The sequence below is a fragment of the Giraffa tippelskirchi genome, chromosome 7 (assembly GCF_054371585.1).
Source record: "Giraffa tippelskirchi isolate mGirTip1 chromosome 7, T2T-mGirTip1v1.2.pri, whole genome shotgun sequence".
NCBI lineage: Eukaryota > Metazoa > Chordata > Mammalia > Artiodactyla > Giraffidae > Giraffa > Giraffa tippelskirchi.
This window is the reverse complement of record NC_137281.1, coordinates 87,627,981-87,639,311: the sequence shown is the minus strand read 5'-3', so window position 1 is coordinate 87,639,311 and position 11,331 is coordinate 87,627,981. Positions and strand designations below refer to the sequence as shown.

General features: G+C 57.4%; 1 protein-coding gene across 2 annotated transcripts in view; it reads right to left on the bottom strand.

Annotated features, from left to right (window-relative positions):
- Positions 1-2,586: 2,586 nt before the first annotated feature.
- Positions 2,587-11,331, bottom strand: part of ZFHX2 (zinc finger homeobox 2) — a 33,361-nt gene continuing 24,616 nt past the window's right edge. For both annotated transcript variants that reach the window (XM_081506485.1, XM_081506486.1), the window contains 4 exons: positions 10,622-10,822; positions 10,129-10,255; positions 6,265-9,735; positions 2,587-6,018 (listed from right to left, as the gene is read on the bottom strand). In XM_081506485.1, the coding sequence (XP_081362611.1) occupies positions 5,042-6,018; positions 6,265-9,735; positions 10,129-10,255; positions 10,622-10,822 (4,776 nt within the window). In that variant the 3' untranslated portion in view covers positions 2,587-5,041. The remainder of the gene's footprint in view (positions 6,019-6,264; positions 9,736-10,128; positions 10,256-10,621; positions 10,823-11,331) is intronic.

The following is an 11,331-nucleotide window of genomic DNA, read 5'->3' as shown; positions in this document are numbered from 1 at the left end:
ACCTCACCACTGAGAACCCCTTAGTTTAGGAGTGTTGTCGGGAGATGGCTGTCTGCAGCACAGGCAATTGGGTGTGGACCGTGCAGCTCAGTACGGGCTGGGTCCTAGTTATGATTCTTTCTGGAGGCAGGTCAGGGTCCCTGGAAGCGGAAGCAGGGCTCGGCAGAGGCCAGTGCTTAGTGAGTTGCAGCCGGTGCTGCTGTTTGAGCACTTGGCGGGGCTCTCCTGGTTCAAGCACAGTGGAGGGCAAGCTGGCAGAGAGGATATGCTACAGGCTGGAATATCAGGGAGGGACTATGGATGTGGGCAGCGCTGAGCTCCTGCTGATTACTTGTTCCAGGCTTTTAGCCACTGTCTGTATAAGAGCCTGTGTATGGCCAGGGTGGGTATGAGTCAATGCTGGTCACCTTTCCCCCTCACTGTCTTTCTGGTCCACTGATAATCCACCTGCTTCCCTGCTAGCCTCTATCAGACACCTCTCTGCGGCTGGGAGCTGCAGGAAGCATGAGGCTCAGACTGCTGCCGTTGACCCTTTGTCTCTCCTTTGTCTGAAGGCTGTGGGGATTCTCTACACGAAGGAGAATGGTGGGGTGGATCCTCACTCAATTTAATGTTCTTCTCAGAGTTTATGTCTTTCCCTGGGAGGCTTCCCCTGAGGATCACTTCCCATCTTGCTCTAAATTTAATGAGTGGTGGCCTGGGTCTTCTGCAGACATCCTCTCTGGGTTTTCTTTCATTTGATCTTTTCACAGTGTAGCCACACTGTAATGCTCTAACCCCTTGAGGCTGGGCCTCTCGACTTTCTTATTGGAGCCAGAGCTTCATTGGAATCAGGGCATTTCTTCCTTACTCAATCCTCTAGGAATGACATCCTGAGGGCTTACAAGTTTCTTACTAGTTGCTCCCCAATACCTGGCCCTTCCTGTAACACAGGCTCCCAGCCCAGTTTATCCCTGTGTTTTCCCCAGAGTTTCTCTCTGGTTTCTCTTCTACCTCCCTCTCCCCAGCATCACACTGAAGAGGAGTTTAAGGTCCTTTCCATGGATTAATGGTCAACATTTGGTCACCCCTCCTGATACTGGTTACATTTCTCTGTTTATAAGCTTTTCTGAGTTAGTGTTGTGTGAAGAAAATGACTGTGTTTTGGAGGGTGTTTCTACTTAATGGGAGAGCAGTTGATGACTCTGGGGCATGGCCCCTGTGCCTATAAGCCCGTGTAGCCTCTCCTTGCTGGCATCTGTGTGTATCCATGCAGCTCTCTACATGGTTCTGATGCTGTTTCTGAAGGTGTGCTTACTTGTTCTGTTGGTGCAGTTGCATTCGCAGCATGCTGTATTTCAGGTGTGTATATCTATACAGGGGTGAATGATTAGGTGATCGAGTGATCAGAGTGGCCAAGATTTGGGGAATCAGTGATGTGGTCTAAAAGCCCTGAATATGGTGAAGGAACAAATAGAAGGAGTTAAACAGGTGGGTGCCACTGTGCCAGGAGTAACTGGCTTTCTTGGTTCTTGTGTGTGCTTCTGTAAGTCTGTGCCAGGGGCCAGAGGGCCGGGGAAGAACAGGTCTCTTTCTGTGGTCCTCTTGCAGACTTTGACCCATTTGGCCAATAAGTCTTCAGATTTTCTCATATTCTTCTACAGACTTTGATTTTTGCTCCTAGTTGAGAATTGGGTACCTTAAGCCATCCCCACATAGGCTCTAGCTTAGAGCAAAGACAGCTAAGATCACAATAAGTAGGATGGACCAGCATTTGGGTGCTTTAGGGCTTATGTATGTCAAAAACCCTAGGCCTTTGCACCAAGACCAATCTTATGAGCCCTTGATTTAGGCTCACTTTAGAGCTGGAGGGAAGGGCGGGGGTGGGTACTACAAGATGTAGTGGATGAACTATATCCACTACAGGAGTGGATGTACTGCGCACGCAAGTTGGTTTACTGCTTCACAGAAGCTACACATTTTAATCTGGGCAACTTGGTGTTCACCTGTAGCATTCTTCACGGGGCCATGCCGACTCAGCCTCTCTCCACAGACCTACCCACTCATGTAATCTCCAGAGCAGAAGTGCTCTGCTGAGGACTTGTCTCAGGAAGGGGTTGGGGAAGAATGCTTCCTGCCACTGGGAACGCAGAATGGCACCTTCCAGAGAGAAGCATGTTGACTGACTTCAGTCAGCAGTTGGCCAGGCTCTCGTGTCCCCCAGATTACAGGATTCCTGGTAAGGACAGCTCCGTAGTCAGCTCCAGTTCACAACTGTGAATGTACATGGTATCTCCGCACCAGGGAATCTGGGTGTAAGAGATTGTGTTGAAGAGCAAGAGGCTGATGAATCTGTGGCTATATTAACTCCTGGAGAAAATATTCATAGTTCAAACTAAAGCCAACCTACTCTGGCTATAAATCCCTAAAACGCATGATACCACACTTCTAATCATCCCACACCAGGTGTTTGCCAGTGTGTTTTTAAAAATATTGCCTCTTTTCCTCCTGTTTTTTTTTTTCTTCTAATTTTTGTCTGTAACTTTTATACACAAATCACATTCCCAGAAAGCACAGAGTGAAAAAGCTTCTTCCTTATACACATGCTGCTAAGAAAATAATTTTATACACAGAATTTCAACGGGAGAGAGCAAAGGATGGGGGGTGTGCATGAGAGATGCTGCGGTGGGGCAAGGTGGGGGCCGCAAGAGCGAGCCCACGGTTGGGCAGTTTCACGCCTCTTGCCTGCATTTGTAACTGGCGTGTTTAGCATCATCAGGATAACTAATCCACCCCACCCCTGATTTGCTAGAGTTGGAGCTTTTAATTTTAGAAATGAGTGGGCCCGGAAGTGAGATTTACAGAACATATGGGGACTAGGGACCGAGCAGTTTTCCCTCCCCCTCTCCCCTCCTATCTTTTCTGCACATGAGCCACTGCTTCAGCATGAATATGTTTGAGGAGTGACTGACAGACCACGAAATCTCAGTCCCAGGGCTGGCTGGATGAGCGTGTGTGTATGTATGAAATAGCAGAAGCAGCCTGAAAGGAGCATGTGGAAGGAAACCACCTAGAAAGGGGAGGTCTTAGGGGCAAGGGTTGGAGGAGAAGCCATCTGGAGGACTGGAAAGTTTCTGCAGGCTTTTCTCTGCTAAAACACCTGCTTATCCACCCAGTGCCACTGCAGGTAGGCTTTGGGGTTGCCACAGTTACCACTTGATTCTTACAGAAAAATGAGGTTAAAGGTTAAATCCTTCTTATAGCCAATTCCTCATCTGTTGGTTTCCTGGGGGATCTCACCCTATCAAAGATTGACCTTGGGCTTCAGTCATCTCCTTGCCCACCCAGCCCCTTGGATGTCATCAGCTCTAGGCCCTATGAGCCTAATAGGGAGCACCTACTTTGGGGGAGTACCTCCAGAAGCTGCTGGTTCCTGAAGGAGGTAGATGTGGCTGGAGGAAGCTGGAAGCCAGGGCAGAGTATAGGGTTGGGGGGGAAAGAACACAGATGGGGAGGAAGGTCCCCACAAAGGCAAAAAAATTCAAGAAGTGCCAGAAATGTGAAGGGAGCACTAGGAAGGGAACAGAAGAGGTTTGTGCAAGAAGCGAATGAGAGTAAATGGAGGCAACTACACGAAAGATTCAGAAACCAAACTGCCCAGTCCAGTCCACCCCTTTCCTCCTGAGATGGCCAAGCCACTTTTCAGTGACACTGACTTTTCTAACCCACAGCTGAGAATGAGGGGATGTTACCTGTCCTGAGAAAATACTCAGTTCAGGGGGCAAGGATGGGTCTCTCCCAGCCTCCAGGCTCTTCTCCCCATTACCAGATTGTGGCTGGGCACAGCCAGGGCAGGGCTGTACCGCTGGCAGTCTCCAGGACCGCTGTACCCAAGCAAGGACTAACGCCATTGATCTTGCAGAGGGTTCAAAGAAACCCTTAAAATGCGGTGGGGTGGGGAGTGACACAAACAGGAAAAAAAAAAAAAAAACACTTGTTTGATGGGAGAGTTTTCAGGCTTTTTTTTTTTTTTTCTGTGTTTCCCAAGTTTGTCATTAGTTCATTCCTCTGGTCTGGTCACTCCATCTCTCCCACACGAGAGTTCATGCTCTCTCTTTTTTTTTGGTTGTGTGTGTGTTTCAGTTTTTTTTCAAAAGAACTTTGGATTTGCCGTTGGTGGGCAGCGCCGGTCCCGGAGGCTGGACCTGTGGCAGGGCTGGGACAAGGGGCAGGCCCACGGCTGCTGAGAGGATCTCTGTGTTTAAAGCCTTTGAGAATAAGTTAACTGCAGTTCCCAGGGTGTAGGGTGGGGGTTGGCAGAGGGGTTCCTGGTGGCGGCTTCGCCTAGAGTCCAGGCCGCAGGGGCTCCCCTGTCAGGTGAGGAGAGGGAGGAGGAAGGGCTGTGAGGAGAGTAAGCCGGAGCACCTCTCCCTGCCCACCTCCAGTTTGGTTAGTTTCGTGGGCTCCCTGCCCATCCCAGGCTTCAGCCTTAGGAGCCAGCTGAGTATTTGGGAAGAGTTTGTGAGCCGTATGGTACTCTAGCCGAGGGGTTAGGAAGAAGAAGGGGAAGTGGCAAAGTTTATTTTCCTTCCCCCTTCTTTGTCTTGGGTTTTCTTGTTTTCCTTTCTTCCTTTTTTTTTTTTCTTTTGGCGTTTTCTCAGTCAGTGGAACAGCATGAGATAACATGTATTTGCATGGTTATAGGAGTCGGAGGGGTGACTGGGAATTCAGTAGGAAAGAGGCTGTAGAAAGATGAAACTAAGAGATTTTGTGCCTGGTGGGCAGGCAGATGTGAATGGATAATAAAGATGGGAAGATGTATGTGTGCACCCATGGAGACCAAGGGGCAAGAATTTTCAAAGGATCAGTATGTCAGTGGGGGTGGGGGAGGAGGCAGGATTCTGCTAGAGGTGAGGTGTGAAGCCCACCGAGGGTGGGAACTGAGATTCCCGTGAGGTGGGCGGGGCCGAGGGACGTGAAGGATTTGAGCTCCCCACACACCCCTTGGAGTAAGAGAAGGAGACCTAAGGCCCTCCCTTCCCCCACATCTTGGTTTATCTGTTTATAAAGCTAGAAGTGTAGAGGTAGTAGTCGTTTTGGGGTTGGAGTCCGTGTGAGGTAATCTTGCTTCCTCTTTGGCAAAAGCCACCGCAGCCGTGGCGGCAGTGGCAGCGTTGGTGGCCGTGCCAGGTGGGCCCCCCGGGGGCGGCGCCGCCTTGCGCCTGTGGGCCGAGGAGCGCAGGTGCGAGGCTAGGGCCTCTCGCCCACTCAGCAGCACCTCACATGCCAGGCAGTGGTAGGTACAGACGGGCACCCGCAGTGGGGGGGGAACGGAGCCCCCAGAGCCCCGCCCAAAGAAGCAGAAGGATCTCTGGTGAGCAGTGGCCGGGGCCTCCCCGTCAAACGCCATCTTGCACTGGCGGCACAGGTAGCGGTGGGTCACATCCACGGTGGAGATGCCAGGGCTGCCCGTCAGCAGCTCGTCGGCCTCCCCAGCCTCCCCATCCCTGGGAGCAGGCAGTTCAGGTGGCTTCAGAGGCGCTGTGGCTGTGGGCTCGGGGGCCTGGGGCGGTGGCTGGAGGAGGGCGTTGGGGAGCAGTCCGATGAGGGTCTGAGGTATCACCGGGTTCATGGGGAACAGCCCCTTCTTCATGCCATAGAGCTGTTGGAAGTAGGCCCCTGGTAGCTGGGGGCCAAAGACCGCTGGCGGTGTGGCACCCCCTGCAGGAGGCAATGGGAAGGGCAGGAACTGGCCCCCCAACAGGGCTGGGACAGTGGCCTTCAATGCTTTCAGGTTCTTGAGGGCGTCAGCGGAAGAGTTGGTGGGGGCTGCAACCGGCTTTCGCTCACCAGAGACCTTGTCCCCAGAGGGTTCAGGGGGTGGGCCCGGGGCAGAGTCAGTGGTGCCTGCTGGAGAGGGCTTGGTTTGGTCGGGAACTGGTCTCTGAGGTAAAGGGCAGCCTGGGCCAGCAGTCTGGACTACTGTGGTAGCAGGTAGGACCGAAGTGGCGAGGCCAAGGAGGCCTGAGGCTGCAGGGCCTAGGAAGATTAAGAGTGATGATCAGCCACCTCCCAGCGCCACCATCCTGCCTGCTGGAGATGACCTCCTGCACACTCACGCCTCCCACCACCTAGCCTCCATGCTCCCTTCCCTCCTGCACCAGTAAGAAACACAGGGAGGCCCAGGAGGAGATTGGAGGCAGAGGAATCAGGAAGGAAAAGGAAGGACACCCTATTAGAGGGAGATGCCCTCTGAAGCCCAGCTCCTCCCAAGCTCTCACTCACCTGAACTGAAAGGAGCTAGGCTGCCCAGTGGGGGCTGGGCCAGAGCTGGGCCAGACAGGAGGACCGGGGCCAGGCGAGGCAGGGCCGGGGCGGCCCCGAGGGGCACAGAGGCAGGTGTGGTGGTGGGTGGAGCCTTGGGAGCTGGGGGTGCCTCGGGTGCTGGCGCCAGGTCGTAACACTTGCTTTCACTCTTCAGCTGGGCTCGGACTGCCTCCTTGAGCTTGGCCAGGTGCTGGCGGGAAAAGAGATGGCCTCGGCAGGAGACATAGAAGTCATATTTGACATCACAGTAGGGGCAGTCAGTGCGCTGGGCTGCCAAGGGGCCCTCACTGCTGCCCCCAGCCCCACCAACTGCTGCCCCCTGGAGCTTGGCCTTCTTCTCCTTGGCGCGAGCATTCTGGAACCAGACCTGGATGACTCTCTTGGGCAGCCCGATCTCCTCACCCAGCACCTCACACTCCTGCATGGTTGGGGTGCGGTAGGCTTCATAGCAGGCTTTCATGATCTTCAGCTGCAGGCTGCTCATCTGGGTCCTGTAGCGCCGCTGCCCCATCCCATCTGGAACCCCACCCCCACCTCCTGGGCCCCCACTGGTCCCTCCAGCCCCAGGGGACTCTGGTTCGGCCAGACTGGAAGCTGACGAATCACTTAAATCCCCCGCTGATGGACTGCAAGCCTCACTCTCTGGAGAAGCTTTTGACGGCTCCTCTGGGCCCTCGTCCTCAGAGGGTGGAGGGGGAGCTGGGAGAGGTAGAGGTGGCTCTGGTGTCAGAGCGGGGGCCTCTTTCCCAGGTGGCAGGAAAGGCAGGGGCCCGGCAGCTGGGGTGACCGTGGGGTAGGGAAGAGCAGGTGCATCCCTCTTAGGAGCCTCCCTCCCAGCCCCGTCATCTGCCTTGCCCAGCAAGAGGTTGAACTTGGGGAAGGGTGCAGGGCTGGGTGTAACGGGGGGCTTGACTGCCGGACTGGACACTCCCCCAGGGGTGCTTCGAAACTGGCCCTTCCGCTCCCGGGCCCTGGTGTTCTGGAACCAGACCTGCACCACTCGCTTCTTGAGCCCCACCTCCTCGGAGATGCAGTCGAGCATCTTGCGTGTGGGATTGGAGTCCTGCATGTACCAGCGGTACAGGATCTCCAGCTGCTCGGGCAGGATGGTGGTGCGCAGGCGCTTATCCCTGGGAGGCTCGCCTTCCCCACCCACCCCCGCTTCACTGCCCGTGGGGGACAGGCTACCGTCCTCGTGCTTCCGTTTGAGGGGTGGCCCTGGCACTGGCGGAGTGCCTGCCACCAGGGGGTTTCGCTCCCCAAAAACCAGCATTGGCAGGTCTAGGACGTGGGGGGCAGTGCTGGGCTGCACAGGTGGCAGGAAGTGGAGCTGGTGGTGGCTGGTCAGGAGGTCCTGGCTGGGGAAAGACAGGGCACATTGGTCACAGGTGTGGACGGGGGAAGGCGAGGGAGGGGCCCTGCCTTCGGGCTCTTTGCCTTCTGGCTTTGTGGCCTCCGCCTGGCTCAGCTCCTCCCTGTCTGGGGGTTCTGGTGGTGGGTCCTCAGGCCCTGCTGGGGGCTCCGGGCCCTGTTCCTCCTCCGCGTCATCCTCTGCCTCTTCCTCCTCTTCCCCTCTCTCTGCCTCTTCCTCCTCCTCGTCAGCAGGCTGGTCGTCATAGCATTTCTTGAGGTGCCGCACCAAGTCAAAAACACAGGAGAAGGTGGCGTGGCAGCGCCTGCAGCCGGAGGCTCCCCCAGTGCCTCCTCCACTGGGTGCAGGCCCACCATCGCTGGCATTTTTACGAGCTTTCTGGCGGGCGTTCTGGAACCACACCACCACCACACGGCTAGCCAGGCCCAAGAGGCTTGCGAGCCGCTCCACCTCGCCGTCCTTGGGGTAGGCGCTGGTCTCAAAGAAAGACTGCAGGGCTTGGGTCTGAAACTCTGTGAACTTGGTTCTGGAGAAGCGGCGGCCTGCAGGCACCAGAGGAGGAAGATTCCCTCTGGCACTTTCATCCTCCTCTGGGGGCCAGCGTCCTCCTGCCCGACCTCGCTCCTCAGGGGGACGGGCCCCCCCTGCCTCAGGCTCTGGGACCAGGAAAGGTGGGCCCAGTTGGGGAACAGGGGAATCCAGAGGCCCGTCGGGCGGTTTGGGGGACTCTGCAGGGGGCGGGTAGAGGCTATCATAGCTCTTTCGAAACTGAGCAGCGTATCGGCTCAGGGCCTCGAAGGGCAGAAAGCGGCGGTGCACGTGCTCCTCATGTGTCTTGAGGATAAGCATATTGGAGAAGAGTTTCCCACAGGCCCTGCAGGCCAGCTTGTCCCCGCCCCCCAGAGCCTCGGGTGGGGGCGGGGTCGGGGGTGGGGGCACAGCCTGCTTTCCTTCGTTGTACTGGATCACCAGCTCAAACCCGAAGTTTTCTAGAAGGGCTTTCGCTGCAGTGCGGGCTGCCTCGTTGGGCGTTGGGTGCAGGGGTGAGGGGGGCCCTGCCTCACCCCCCTCTTCTGTCGTAGGGAGCCGCTCCCACTCTTGCTCGGCCAGCTCGGCCTTCGGAGGTGGGGGTGGAGGAGGAGGGGCGGCTGCCGGGAGGGGCAGCAGGGGTGCAGGCCCAGCCAGTGCTAGCTTGGGCCCTACCTTGAGGTCGTGGAGGTAGAAGGGCAGGAGCAGCTGCTGCTGCTGGAGCTTAAGCAGTGACTCGGGCATGAGAGGGAAGGGGGGCAGGACTGGGGGGGTGAAGAGCGGGGCTGGGAATCGGTGCAGGTCCAAGGGAGGCGGGGGAGGGGACAGGAAGGGCAGTCCAGATAGGAAGCCGCCGGGCTCGGGGCCTTTCTTCTCAGGGCCTGCCTCCCCATCAGTCTCGCCTTCCTTGGGCTCTTCTGGGCCTCGCTCTGGCCCCTCGGCCTTGGCATCGGTCTTGGCTCCCCTGGAGCGAGTCTGGTGCAGGACGGAGCGCATGTGGATCTCCAGGGTGGAGCTCTGGTTGTAGGAGACCCGGCAGACCGTGCACTTGAAGGGCTTGTCTGTGGCAGCAGCAGTGGCAGGCGTGGTGCCAGCTTCTCGTGCTGGGCCGGAGGGGTCGATAGCGGCCTTCTTCATCTTGTGCAGGTGGGAGACCGAGTTATAATGGACCAGGAGAATGTTCTTCTGCGTGAAGGACTCCTTACACACAGTGCACTTGTAGGGCCGAGCAGGGTCGAGGAACTTGTCCAGGGCGAAGTTGGTGGTCTTCCGATAGGTCAGAGGGTGCCGAGAGTCAGCCGGAGCGGGCTCTGCAGGGCGGGGCTCCCCACCAGCCCCCTCTTCCTCCTCAGCCATGGCAGGTGGAGGCACTGCTTCCTCAGCTTGGGCATCAGGACGAGGGGCTGGAGACTGGGCTGGAGATGGAGGCTGGTCAGGGCTTCCCGTGAGCTTGTCTGGGGCCTCGACTAAGGGTGGGGGAGGCTCAGGAAGAGGATCGGGACTGGCTTCTGGGGTCAGGTGAGGGCCTTCTAGGGGAGAGAGAAGGGAGCGTAGTGAGAAGGGAACCATTTCTGAGTCAGACCCCACCCACTTAACATCTAGGGTAACTCCTCCTGGCTTCGGGCTTCCCAGGCGGCACCAGTGGTAAAGAACTCGCCTGCTGGTGCAGGAGACATAAAGATCCCTGGGTTGGGAAGATCCTCTGGAGGAGGGCATGGCAACCCACTCCAGTATTCTTGCCTGGAGAATTCCCATGGACAGAGGAGCACGGCAGGCTACAGTCCATGGGGTCACAGAGTCGGACACGACTGAAGGGACTTAGCACACATGGTCCTTGCCTCAGTTGTCTTCAGATCTGCTTCGATCACGGAACTCAGGTCCCCTTTCCTGCCACCTTGGGAGGTCTGCCATCTAATCCTTACCTGTGGCTTGGGCTCTGCTGGGCACAGGCTCTGGTGCAGGAGAGGGGGGCTCTGGGCCATCCCCCAGAGGGCTTAGAGCAGGCCCGGGCAGCACTTTGGTCGTCAAGGTCATCTCTACAGTTGTGGCCTGCAATGGAAGAGAGGTCAGTGACTTCCCCGCACTGGCCCTCTACTTCAGACCCTCTGGCTCCACACCTGGTCGTGCCCAGCCTAGCTCCAGGCTCCTCTAACTTCCCACCTCACTCCTGCCTTCCCAACAGGGGAGGGCCTGGCTGCCGCCGCTGCTGTCCTACAGCCTCAGCCGTGTCTGCAGTGGAAGCCAGTTCCTCACACGCCTCAGTGGTGCTTCCTCACCAGCGAGCAGAGGCTGCCGGAGAGGTTCAGCCCCCAGGTTCCCTCCAGCTCTCAAATCCTGTCAGATCCCCACAGAGCCACGTCCTTCAGCACACACTCCCGGCCACACAGCTGCTGGCCGCCGCCCCCCTGGACTCACCACGAGCAGCAGCCTCTCCACACACTCGGGCACCACGTTGTGGAGGTGGCTGAGGTGGAAGTGCAGGGCAGGCCGGCCCACCAGCTGCTCCTGGCATAGCGGGCACCGGAACGTGGGCTGCACCGCGTGCTGGGAGAGCGCGTGAGCCCTCACCTGCTCGGACTCCGGGCTCAGGAAACTGCAGTATGGACAGCAGAATACCTGGGGGCACACGGGCAAGGTGTCAGGGATGGGGGGGACCCACCATCTCTGGGCCCTGGGGTTTGTGGACATGGCCCGGTCCCCCCACTCCTGATGGAGGAGGAGCCCCAGTCCTGAAAGCTGACTCCGCCCTCGCTTCCCTCCGGGAACAAAGGCCCAGGCTGAATTGCCCTCGCCTGCCTGCCTCAGCCTGCCCTCTGCTCGTGTCTCCATCCCCGTCCCTCTCTCTCCCTGTCTCTGCTGCCTACTCAGTTCTCCAGCTGACACAGGGCCCTGTCCCTACCCCTCTGGTTTAGTTTTCTTTTCTTACCTGCTCCCACCCTGCCTGTATCTCCTCTGTGAAATGGCCCCCCTCCCCTCTGGCACTTCCTGGACCCCACAGGCTCCCTGCCCACACTGCCTCTTCAAGGAGCAAGGAGCGGGTGCTCCCTACCTGTCTGCTCAGAAGCCGCCTCATTCTCCCTCAGACTCAGCAGCTCCCACTTTTTCCGCCTGCCTTTTTTTCCCCT